The sequence below is a fragment of the Hemitrygon akajei genome, chromosome 7, assembly GCF_048418815.1.
Source record: "Hemitrygon akajei chromosome 7, sHemAka1.3, whole genome shotgun sequence".
In the NCBI taxonomy this organism is placed as follows: domain Eukaryota; kingdom Metazoa; phylum Chordata; class Chondrichthyes; order Myliobatiformes; family Dasyatidae; genus Hemitrygon; species Hemitrygon akajei.
Window position 1 is genome coordinate 65,669,571 of NC_133130.1, and position 13,189 is coordinate 65,682,759.

At 38.5% G+C, this 13,189-nt stretch overlaps 1 protein-coding gene across 3 annotated transcripts in view; it reads right to left on the bottom strand.

Annotated features, from left to right (window-relative positions):
* Positions 1-13,189, bottom strand: part of usp34 (ubiquitin specific peptidase 34) — a 300,100-nt gene that overhangs the window by 50,966 nt on the left and 235,945 nt on the right. The window contains exons 59-66 of one of the 3 annotated variants that reach the window (XM_073051066.1): positions 7,115-7,283; positions 6,929-7,003; positions 6,461-6,621; positions 6,036-6,084; positions 3,531-3,635; positions 3,372-3,416; positions 2,005-2,109; positions 1,161-1,308 (exon numbers count right to left, since the gene is read on the bottom strand). In XM_073051066.1, coding sequence (XP_072907167.1) covers positions 1,161-1,308; positions 2,005-2,109; positions 3,372-3,416; positions 3,531-3,635; positions 6,036-6,084; positions 6,461-6,621; positions 6,929-7,003; positions 7,115-7,283 — 857 coding nt within the window. Of the gene's footprint in view, positions 1-1,160; positions 1,309-2,004; positions 2,110-3,371; positions 3,417-3,530; positions 3,636-6,011; positions 6,085-6,460; positions 6,625-6,928; positions 7,004-7,114; positions 7,284-13,189 lie in introns of all 3 variants that reach the window. The other 2 variants (XM_073051065.1, XM_073051064.1) reach the window with 2 other exon arrangements.

Consider the following 13,189-nt stretch of genomic DNA (forward strand, 5'->3'; position numbering starts at 1 on the left):
AATGAACACAGTGCAACCAACATTTCATGGTATTTTTTCAGCAAAGTATAAGAGAGTTTAAAAATGCATAGGGTAAGATAAACATTCATTTACTTTAATGACTTTAGCAATAAGGACTTGCAGCTATTTTATTCGCTTGTAGATAAAAGATCATGATTATAAAGCCTTAAAAATTTTATGACCAACACATTCATAAAGTAAAACAGAAAATGTGGTAGTGTGGCGACCCACTTCCTAGCGCACTCGAACCGGCTCACAAATAGCCAGCGTGCCGGCACAAAGGCCAGTCCCAAAAGGGCGCCAGGTCTGCTTCACCAACAAAGGGAAAAGCCTGCGGGAGATTGTGAGTACGTGCCCCCTACAGCATCTGCGCCCGGGGAGGGCGGGATCAGGGAGGCTTTAAAGCAAGGCTGTGAAGTTCGAATAAAATCTTCTTTAACTGCAGTTTACCAACTCCGTGTCGTTATTTTAGTGCTGCGTGTAGCACACCACTATAATTGGTGACCCTGACGGTCCAAACGATATTTGGACCGGAGATGAACAATGCCGCATCCGTTCATGCGGTTTCGTTGAAACTGCCAAGCTTCTGGACGCTGCGACCTCACCTATGGTTCCAGCAAGCAGAAGCCCAATTCCACATTCGGCAGATAACCTCAGAGGACACACGTTACTATTACGTGGTGCCGCTACAGTAGTAACTAACACATCAGGCAGCATTAGCATAAATCAAAAGATCAATGACCTGACATGTTCAAGATATTCAACACTCTACAGATTCACATTCACTTACTGAGTTTTCCAGCGTTTTTCTATTTTATCTCAGATCTGCAGGTTTTGTGTTTCGGTTTGAGCTCAATGTACATATTTAATTAGAATTGTCACTTAATCCAGTAATACTAAAACCAAGTCACTCAGGAAGAAACAATTTCCAATTGAACAAGAAGAATTAGAATAAATAAGTTTATTCTGAGATGATTCTGTCTCAATTGGTAGGGACAATTAGATCAACCTGTCTACATTCACGTAATACATAAAATGTGCATAAAAGTTAGAAATTCTTCAAACTCTCTTGACCTTACCCCAAATTTTTAAAAGACAAACAGCATTACCATCTTTTTTTCCTTCTGCAATGTTGATAAATCTGACCAGAGGTAACTTACATGTTCTGACTCGAGGATAGTTGTGTGCCAACAAAAAACGCTCCACCCAGTTCTCCATGTTTTGAAGTACCCAGCTGTGAGCAAGCTTATTGCGAGGTGTTTGCATAGCTAACCAGTCTAAGCACTGAGAAGGGTTGTATTCAATAACCTAATCAAAAACAAGAAGTCTGACATTATTATAATAGCATACACGACAATTCAAAATTTCCCATAAAAATGCAAGTCAGTTCTCATTTTAATTTTGATTAATACACTGTGTCCAACTAATTTCCAAATGCAATAAACTGATATATACTTACATCTGAAGTAATTATTTTAGATAGAAGCATGGACTTGCTGTGGATTTCAAATCCAAAACATGCACACCACGAAGGCCAAATATCATGGGAGTAAGGCTGCAATTTTATACAGCAGCTAATATCTCCTTGGATAATAACAACTTCCATCTTAGTTTCAGCTTGGCCCTTTTAGCTTGTATGCTTCATTCTACATGCAACATACCTTGATGTTTCTAACTCAGAACCCAACTATTAATATCTCACTACTTGCCTGCACAAGAGATCAAATTCAATCCATCCCATAATTTAAAGGGATACCACAAGAGCGGACTCTGGAGGAACTCATTAAATTAGGGATTTAATAGATTTACTAATAATGCTAGTAACAACACAGCTCCATGGGTAGCATATCAGTAGATAAGGTGAAATTGGCGTATTCTTAAATGCAGTTATAAATTCATAAATATATGGATCATATTTTCCCATCAAAGTAAATTCTATATTTTTAAACCATTTGTGAAAGCCAGTGAATTCATAATTTTACCAGGTTGAAAATTTATGCATACCTCCCAAATTCTCTGAAGAATATAAGAAGCAAATGGAGGCATTCCAGGTGGTCCACCAGCAAATTCCATCAACATGGATAACAGTTTAAAGAAAGGCTGTGCAGCCTAGAAATAATATAAAGCATGAGCATGATTTTTAGTTTAAGTTTGTGAGACTGGTACTAGCATGAGGTATGATTTTATTTTATTTAACATTAAATGCGGTTCAACAGAGTCACAGGAAGTATTAGCGTTGTGGATGAAACACACTTTGCAGTAACAAAGCAATAGGATGAGATGGAAAACCCAAGCAAAAATTTTAGGCCTTCTACAAAGTTTTATCAATCAAAGAAGTAAGCTTGGACAGGAAATTAATTTCAGTATACCTTCAATTCACAGTACCCACAACACTTACCAGTGTGTTCAAAAGCCAAACACTTCTCATAGAAGTCACAGAGAAACACATCATTCAGCCCAACTCATCCATGCAATTAAGTTGCCCACCTGAGCTAGTCACTTATGCCAACACTGGGCTCTAGGTCTCTAAACTTCTTCTATCCTTATAGCTATCTAAATGTCTTTTAAATGCAGTATTTGTACCTGCCTTCACCACTTCCTCCAGCAGCCTGTTCCACATACCCATGCGAAAAATTTGTCCCTCACACCCCCCTTTAAAATTTCCCCTATCAACTTAAAACAATGCCTCTTGTTTAGACTCCCTTACCCTGAGGGGGGAAAAAAATCTGCAACCATTCACTTGATCTACCCTCATGATTTTATACACCTCTATGAGGTCATTGTCTCACACTGGAGAATAGATGCCCCTAGCCTGTCTGGGTGGATTGCATTATTCATCTAGATATACTTTATACCCGCCTTTCAGAAATGAGCCATATAATTGACTAAATGTCAATTTCTAATCCACCTTGGGTTATGAGATGTTGGTTCGAGTGGAGAAGTAAGACCTCAAATAAAAACCCCTGAGTAAGTGCAAGTGATTTTTGACAAGTTCTTTGTCATTATCTAGCAACAGCTAATAGAAATATACTTGTGGGTGTCTGATGCAGTCAATATCAAGCCTAAGATCAAGCTATATTGTTACATTATGAATTAGTAGTCTACTAACTGAAGCCTTGAACAAATTTAATGCCTATCTGGGCAAATGAACATGGTACAAAACATGGATGGCATCCTGTGGTCTTATTGTGGCAAGCACTGAAGCTCAGTGGAAGAAAAAACTGTGGAACAACATTAGTAAGGAATAAAAAAAAATTAACTAAAATTATAATGCTGTATTCAGTACTGATGTTCAACAGTAAATAAAATCTGAAATATGCATTGGTATCTTTTCTTGTTAAAATGAAGACAAAACAATATAATTAACATACCTCAGGAGTCAGCTTTGCTATCGATGTGAACAGCATAGAAACGATCTAAGTACACAAACAAAGCCATATTTTAAAAATATTTGCTATTTCTCTCTATCTGAGCATCCATAAAAATGTAAAGTGTTGCTACTGAATTATAACTACACAAAAACTGCATACATGTTCTGCAAGTCGATTATTGTAGCGGCAGAGGCTGAAGATCAAATTACAGGTCTGTCTAATGTTGATTCCATCACGGATATGCTGAAACAAAAATGGGAAACCCTGAAAAAGAAAATAAATCCATAAGTACTAGAAATGTTAACAAGCTACTTCATTGTTCAAGTATCTTCAATAATATCACTTTGAAATATTACCGACATAAAAGCAGATAATATATGTCCCAAATCAAATGCCTTTCACTGAAATAGCAAAATTCCAAGTCAAGTTCAGAAATGCAATATAAACATTAACTACTCTCGACTGTCTTAGTAGTCCTAGGGAAATGTAAATTTCATTATTTAAAATATATCAACAAGTTTGCTTTTCACCACATAGACCATATTGTTGCACTATTATTCATTTTATTTAAGCACAGTTAGTGCAGAAATTATAAGCCATCTTAATCTAGTAGGTTCATTAAAATACCACTGTAAATTGCCAGAATACAATAAAATATGAAGATGGAGATCTCGGTCTTTCCTTATTTTGTAAATAAGAATCTTTAGGTCAGAAGATACTTTCTTGTCATATACCTTACTCATTAGTAATAATGCAATCTACAAACCCCATTTCCAGAAAAGTTGGGATATTTTCCAAAATGCAATAAAAACAAAAATCTGTGATATGTTAATTCACGTGAACCTTTATTTAACTGACAAAAGTACAAAGAAAAGATTTTCAGTAGTTTTACTGACCAACTTAATTGTATTTTGTAAATATACACAAATTTAGAATTTGATGGCTGCAACACACTCAACAAAAGTTGGGACAGACTTAAAATAAAATTGAAAAGTGCACAGAATATTCAAGTAACACCGGTTTGGAAGACTCCACATTAAGCAGGCTGATTGGTAGCAGGTGAGGTATCATGACTGGGTATAAAAGTAGCGTCCATCAAAGGCTCAGTCTTTGCAAGCAAGGATGGGTCGTGGCTCACCTCTTTGTGCCAAAATTCGTGAGAGAATTGTTAGTCAGTTCAAAAGGAACATTTCCCAACTCAAGATTGCAGAGAATTTAGGTCTTTCAACATCTACAGTAAATAATATTGTGAAAAGATTCAGAGAATTCAGAGACATCTCAGTGTGTAAAGGGCAAGGTTGGAAACCACTGTTGAATGCGCGCGATCTTCGAGCCCTCAGGCGGCACTGCCTAAGAAACCATCATGCTACTGTGACAATTATAGCCACCTGGGCTCGGGAGTACTTCGGAAAACCATTGTCACTTAACAGTCTGTCGCTGCATCCAGAAATGCAACTTGAAACTGTATTACGCAAGGAGGAAGCCATACATCAACTCTATGCAGAAACGCTGGCGAGTTCTCTGGGTCCCAGCTCATCTCAGATGGACCGAAAGACTGTGGAACCGTGTGCTGTGGTCAGATGAGTCCACATTTCAGCTAGTTTTCGGAAAAAACGGGCATCGACTTCTCCGTGCCAAAGATGAAAACGATCATCCTGATTGTTACCAGCGGAAGGTGCAAAAGCCAGCATCTGTGATGGTATGGGGGTGCATCAGTGCCCACGGCATGGGTGAGTTGCATGTATGTGAAGGTACCATTGACTCTGAGGCATATATTAGGATTTTAGAGAGACATATGTTGCCATCAAAGCGACATCTCTTCCCGGGACGTCCATGCTTATTTCAGCAGGACAATGCCAGACCACATTCTTCATGGGCTACAGCAGCGTGGCTTTGTAGACACAGAGTGCGTGTGCATGACTGGCCTGCTGCCAGTCCAGATCTATCTCCTATTGAAAATGTATGGCGCATCATGAAGAGGAGAATCAGACAATGGAGACCACGGACTGTTGAGCAGCTGAAGTCTTATATCAAGCAAGAATGGACAAAATTTCCAATTGCAAATCTACTACAATTAGTATCCTCAGTTCCAAAACGATTAAAAAATTTTATTAAAAGGAAAGGTGATGTAACACAATGGTAAACATGCCTCTGTCCCAACTTTTGTTGAGTGTGTTGCAGCCATCAAATTCTAAATTTGCGTATATTTACAAAATACAATTAAGTTGGTCAGTAAAACTATTGAAAATCTTTTCTTTGTACTTTAGTCAGTTAAATAAAGGTTCACATGAATTAACATATCACAGATTTTTGTTTTTATTGCATTTTGGAAAATATCCCAACTTTTCTGGAAATGGGGTTTGTATTTACATACTGTATATTTATGTCAGAAACCTTAAGAAACTTGGGCACTTATTCTAAAAATTATAAGGAATGCATGAGATCATTACATGAATGAATTACAATGTGTTCGAAAATCTATGTGTCAAGACCAACATTTCTGATTCAATAATTAAAATTATTACTGATTAAGAATTGGAAATGCAATAACAAGACAAATATTTTCAACTGCCATGGCCAAAAATTAATGTTGGTCTACAAAGTCAAGCATTTCTAAAAGAGAAAAGAAATATATATCACCAGTTCTACGTCTACTGACGATACCTTGCCTCCTGTCAAGGCAGCCATATCATTCTGTGACAAAGTCAGATGCCTATTAAGAAAATGTGAAAAGGACAACTATTAATACTGAGTACTGAACATCAAGACTAGACTTCAATGCAATATGCAAATAAAATGATATAGCATTTTAGAAATAAAGTTCAACTAACTTTAACGTGTACTGTCAAATTTAAACAATTCCATAAACAAACAAAATAACGATTTATGGTTCATAGAAAATGGGCATACATTTCGATTTCAATTTTCAGATTCCTTCTAGAAACAAAAGTTAACAAATATAGTTTGGATATTTCATTTTAGATGGTTAAATAAAGAAAATAGAACTGCTATATTTCTGCAAAAAGTTAGAAATATGTGAAGCAAGAACAAGTATTTGAGATTAACTACATTCCCTATGTGCATATTACCTTTCAGAACGAGACTGTTCTACTAAAAGTGCAATCAAGGCAATCATCTTCTCTAGTGCTGCAGGCCTGTACTTCTCTTCTGTTAAAGATAAAATGTCTTCTTCCTCCTCCTCCTCCTCACCCTCTTCTTCAGATAAAACCTCAACTTGCGGTTGGGGGAACTGCTGAAGTTTTTAAAATATAAAATGAAACCAAAGTTCAGATAGTAAAATATATTATTTTATTACTTGTTATTTAATTGTGCAAATATAACATGTTATCACTCCTTAACAAAAGAACCATTCTCAACAATAACGCAGATTAAAATGAGGACTTATGTAGGCTTTTCTTCCCCTGTGCACTTTCTACAAATACACAAACTTGAAAATTGACATATAATGAGTCATGTAAAGTAAATGGATATTAAAAATGACAATTATTCACAATAAACTAAAAACACTGCAGAAAAGCACATTGCCATGTTCTTACATTTTCCGGTCCCTTTGTTCCCATGTAAAAATGTACCATTGTTGATATTGCTTGCAAGGACAAAAGAAACTGACTCTGAAACAAATAACAATTGTTAGTAGTATCTTTTGAAAAAAAATTAGGTTGATTTTAAATTATTCTTCCTGCAGGTGCTATTTAAGACTTGAGAGCTTCTATCTAACTTACCTCTTCTTCTCCCATTTTGGCAAACTCAAACAAGAAGGCAAAATATTCAGTGAGATGTTTGCTGTGAGGTTTGACTCCATGCTCCATTATGGACAATAGTGTCTTCACAAACCTAGTTACACATGAACGACTTCCTATATCTTCCACTGGGCCATCCATATCATCAGAACTGCAAAAGATGAAATTGAGATAGAACTATAATGAATATTCGTCACTCAATAATATTTAAAAGCAATATATTAAATAAAAACTATAAAGTTCAACTCTGAAAGCTGAAACTTTAAATATTTCACATATTCACCTGTTCATTTATGATCAATAACTTAATGCCATTTTAGACTTAATATATAGACAGTCCAAGTTTCAACCAAAGGTCAGAACCTGGACAGACAAAGGAATACAATCACTTTGAAGAGATGTGCCATGAAGTCCATTCTCTAATCATTTGTAAAAATGCCGTATTTCCTGAACACTATCAAGCGTAGTAGCTACATTTTATTCTTGAGTAAAAGAATACAAGGCAAGAGGCTAATCTTTCAGTAAAAAAGAAGAAAATATTAGATTTTTTGCAATGGATACAGGACACATTGTTAACCCACGGTTTAAAAAACATAACAAAGGAAATTTTACTATTTGATTTAGGAATGCAGAATTAACCACATTCGAGCAGGGAAATAAATATACAGTGACACCTGGATAATAGTGAGCACACCATCAAGCATTATAATGATCATATCTGTATTTGCAGGAATCTGAAAATAAAGCAGGAGGTGGTGGAAACACTGGGCAAGAGAGACAGCATTTATAGAAAGTGGAATCACGTTGAAACACAAGAGACAGCACTGAAACAACACACAAAATAGCATTTGAGTGTTATAGAGAGAGTTCATTCTTTCATTTCTGACCATTGATCCTTGACCAGAAACATTAACTCTGTTTATTATTCAACAGATACCGTTTGACCTGTTGAATGGTTGCAGCATTTTCTATGACTATGGTATACTTTCCTTAGTGATCAAAGAGGATACAATTATAAGCAAAAACTCATTTACAGACTGGAGAAAAGCCGAGCTTGGTGCTGAGAACAGAATTAAAAAATTTTAAATGGGTAATAATATAGTAGCAGCACACACAAAACGCTGGAGGAACTCAGCAGGCCAAAGTAATGAATTCCTCCAGCATTTTGTGTGTGTTGTTTTGGCTTTCAAAATCTGTTGATTTTGTGTTTGCAATAATATCTTAGCACCAGATAATGTAGAACAATGGTGGGCAATACCTAAAAGAACTTCACAAAGGGCAGGAAAATCTCAGGAAGACTAAAAACTCATGAACTTCCATGAATGAGTAAAGATATAAGAGAACAACTGAGAATAGGAAAGAGGCAGAGGTCTGCAATATAACAGAGGACCAATGAATGACAGAGACTTGTGTTAAGGTATATCTTCAGGAAAGAAACTAGAGAATGGGAGCAAAGGTGAAAGAAAATGGGACCATTGTTCACATCTTACTTCACTATTTGACTTCCCAACTCTTTACTTCACTCCTCTCCCTCTCTCAGTTTTACCAATCACCTACAACCTTGTACTTCTTCCTCCCTTGCCACCTTCTTACTCTAACTTCTCATCTTTTGTTCTTCAGTCTTGATGAAGGTGCTCTGCCCAAAACATCAACTGTTTACTCTTTTCCGTAGCTGCTGCCTGGCCTGCTGAGTTCCTCCAGCATTTGTGTTACTAAAATATACCTATCATGACAGGATAAGCAGAGTGAGTTCATTTTCTTGAGCAAACACGAGGAAATCTGTAGATGCTGGAAATTCAAGCAACACACACAAAATGCTGGTGGAACGTGAGCAGGCCAGGCAGCATCTATAGGGAGAAGCACTGTCGACGTTTCGGGCCGAGACCCTTCGTCAGGACTAACTGAAAGGAAAGATAGATGGAACTAAATATATCAGGAATGGGGTAAGAAGGGGAGGAGGGGCATTAATGGAAGTTAGAGAAGTCAATGTTCATGCCATCAGGTTGGAGGCTACCCAGCTGGTATATAAGGTATTGGTCCTCCAACCTGAGCATGGCTTCATCTTTTTCTGCCCATCACTCTGCCTGTTCTCCATCTCCTTCTGGTGCTCCCCTCCCCCTTTCTTTCTCCCTAGGCCTCCCGTCCCATGATCCTTTCCCTTCTCCAGCTCTGCATCCCTTTAGCCCATATATGTCAAACTCAAGGCCCGCGGGCCAAATCCGGCCCGCGGTGGAATTATCTTTGGCCCGCGAGATAATATCTAATTACTATTAAAGCTGGCCCCAGTAATCGAAGCGCCTATGGCGTATGACATGGCTAATGCTGAGTTTATTCGGGTACCAGGTTTTCAGGGTTTTTAGTGTTTATTCGGCAGTCTTCTTCATAAGAAACGGAATTTGTAAAGTGAAACACTTTGTAGTTATAGCAGAGACTGAGACACATGAGAGCAGGCTGAAAAAATGGAGGCAACGAAAGCTGCGTTCGCATGCATCCGACTGATCCGGCCCGCATGAAGCTGCATTTTGCTCAATCCGGCCCGTGACCTAAAATGAGTTTGATACCCCTGCTTTAGCCAATCACCTTTCCGGCTCTCAGCTTCACCCCACCCCCTCCGGTCTTCTCCTATCATTTCGCATTTCCCCCTCCCCCTCCTACTTTCAAATTTCTTACTATCTTTCCTTTCAGTTAGTCCTGACGAAGGGTCTTGGCCTGAAAAGTCGACAGTGCTTCTCCCTATAGATGCTGCCTGGCCTGCTGTGTTCCAGCAACATTTTGTGTGTGTTGCTTCCTTTTCTTGAGATTGAGGATGGCTCAAGCGGCAATTTCTTTACAAATATTTTTAATAGAGTGGATAAAGAGTATTTCCACTTGTGAGGAAGAACATAATTAGTGCTCCTTAATACAAGATAGTCACCAACTGGGAATTTAAAAGGAACCTCTTCATTCAAAGATTGGAATGTCAAATTCACTAATGCAGGACTGCACAAGGCCTTTAACTGGAGGCCAGAAAAGCATTTGTGGGAAAAAAAAAGAGATTATGCTGATAGATTTCAAGAAAGAAAGATATGAAAATGTTTGAATTGAGCGTAAATGCTGGTGGACTGATTGGGCTAAATAGTTGTTTTTGTGGTAAATATATACATGTATGTATACAAGTCCAGTAGTACCTAAGAACATAAGACATAGGAGCAGAATTAGGCCATCTGGCCCATCAAGTCTGCTCTGCCATTCAATCATGATCCTTTTTTAATATCTCCTCCTCAACCTCAGTTCCCGGCCTTCTCCCTCTAGCCTTTGATGCCATGTCCAATCACGAACCTATCATCTCTGCTTTAAATACACCCAATGACCTGGCCTCCACAGCCTCTATCCTGAGGCTGTGCCCTCCTGTCCCCCTAGACTCTCCCACCATGGGAAACATCCTTTTCACATCTACTCTGTCTAGGCTTTCCAACATTTGAAAGGTTTCAATGAGACAGCCCCTCCCCCATCCTTCTCAATTCTATTTGAGTACAGACCCAGAGCTATCAGAAGTTCATTCCTGGAATCATCCTTGTGAACATCTTCTGGATGCTCTCCAATGCCAGCACATCTTTTCTAAGATGAGGGGCCCAAAACTGTTCACAATACTCAAGGTGAAGCTTCACCAGTACCTTATAAAGCCACAGCATCACATCCCTGCTCTTGTATTCCAGACCTCTTGAAATGAATGCTAACATGGTATTTGCCTTCCTCACCACCGACTCAACCTGCAAGTTCACCTCCAGGGTGTTCTGCACAAGGACTCCCAAATCCCTGTGTCTCAGATTTGTGGATTTTCTCCCCATTTAGACAATAGTCCGCACATTTATTTGAAGTCAAGTTAAATTTATTGTCACTTCGACCATAAACTGCTGGTACAGTACACAGTAAAACAACGTTCCTCCAGGACCCTGGTGCCACATGAAACAACACAAAACTACACTAGACTATGTGAGACAGCACAAGTTTACACTAGACTACGTAAAACAACATAAAAACTGCACTAGAATACAGAACTGCACAGGACTACATAAAGGGCACAAAACAGTGCAGGGCAGTACAATAATTAATAAGCAAGACAATAGGCACAGCAGAGGACAAATTACAATAATAAATGATGTAGATGTCAGTCTGGACTCTGAGTATTAAGGAGTCTGATCGCTTGGGGGAAGAAACTGTTGCACAGTCTGGCTGTGAGAGCCCGAATGCTTCGGTACCTTTTGCCAGATGGCAGGAGGGAGAAGAGTTTGTGTGAGGGGTGCGTGGGGTCCTTCACAATGCTGTTAGCTTTGCAGGTGCAGTGTGTGGTGTAAACGTCTGTAATAGCGGGAAGAAAGATTCCGATGATCTTCTCACCTGACCTCACTATCCACTGCAGGGTCTTGCGATCCAAGACGGTGCAATTCCCGAACCAGGCAGTGATGCAGCTGCTCAAGATGCTCTCGATACATCCTCTACTACCAAATTGCATGACCATACATTTTCCAACATTGTACTTCATTAACCACTTTCTTGCACATTCTCCTAATCTAAGTCCTGCATCCTACCTGTTTCCTCAACACTACCTAACCCTTCCACACCAAACTTCATATCATCTGCAAACCTGGTAACAAAGCCATTTGTTCTTTCATCGAAATACATCGGTGACTTGCCAATAAAGATATCCTCAGTATCAATGAAAGGTCCAGGAAGAGTTTCTATTGATTCCTTCAATTCCTTTTTTTTTAAAAACTTATCAATTCTAACATAATCATGATGAAAATAACAAAAAAAAAACAAATCCCAAATGGAAGCCAAGCTCCAAAACTACAAACAAATCTATTCCAAGAAGTGATACAAAACCTTCCACCCACCTTACAACATCTGTCATCACTGCTTGAAAAGTGAAAGATGTAGCACTGTATCAGAATGTGAATATTAAGGACAGATTACTCATCTTGCAGAGTTTATTTTCCAAGCATACTTATATACAAACAGAATATGCACTCTTAGGGAGATTTTCTAATGCAATGCTGCTTTAATGAGTAGCATTATTAAATGATAATTAGCATCAATCTTGTACCATTCCATCATTTACCAAATAAAAATGAGCTCCTGCTGGACTTTACTCATTTAAAGTTCCCAGGAAAATTGATAGCAACATATCAAATCTCAACAACACAGGTGTAGCTATGCTAGATCAATTTCATATTAACAGTGGGCCAGTCATAAAGGCTGTCCTGCCCAGAATTTATCACCCAAGCCTGTATCTTATCAACAGCCTGTCCTGGTTTAACCACATAGAATTCACTACCAAGAAAACTCACCGGCAACTTCTACTTCCTCAGGAAGCTGAGGAAATTAGGCGTGTCCCTTTTGAACGTTATTAGCTTTTAACTGAAGCACCATAGAGAGCCCCTTGTGTAGATGTATTATGGTTTGGTATGGCAAATGCTCTGCCTGAGACTGCAAGAAACTGCAGAATCTGAACACGGCCCAGCCCATCACAGAAGCTAGCCACCACTCCATGGATACTTGGGCACTTCTTGCTGTCTTAGTAAAGAAGCCAACATAATCAAAGTTTCCCTCCCCTTCAGATATTCCTTCTTCTCCCCCTCCAACTGGGCTGAAATGCAAAAGACTGAAAGCACGTACCACCAGATTTAAGGATAGATTCTGTCCTACGGTTACACTATTATTGAATGGTCTTCTAGTATGAAGATTCTTGATCTCACAATCGTCCTTCGTATGGCCTTGCACCTTAGTGTTTGGTTGCATGACACTTTCTATGTAACAGTAACACTTCAGTCTGTATTCTGTTCTTACTACTACCTCATTGCATGTTGTAATGAAATGATCTGTATGAATCACATACAAAAGAATTTTCTCTGTACCTCAGTACATGTTACAATAATAAATCAATTTACTAACCAGGCTGGAGAAAGGAGGTTTATTTCTCTGTCCCACACCCTCAGATCAAGCAAAGTAATTAGAATGACAACTAAGCCACACATTGCACAGAGGACCCTCCTCACTCTCACCTGTTCCTTTGACAGA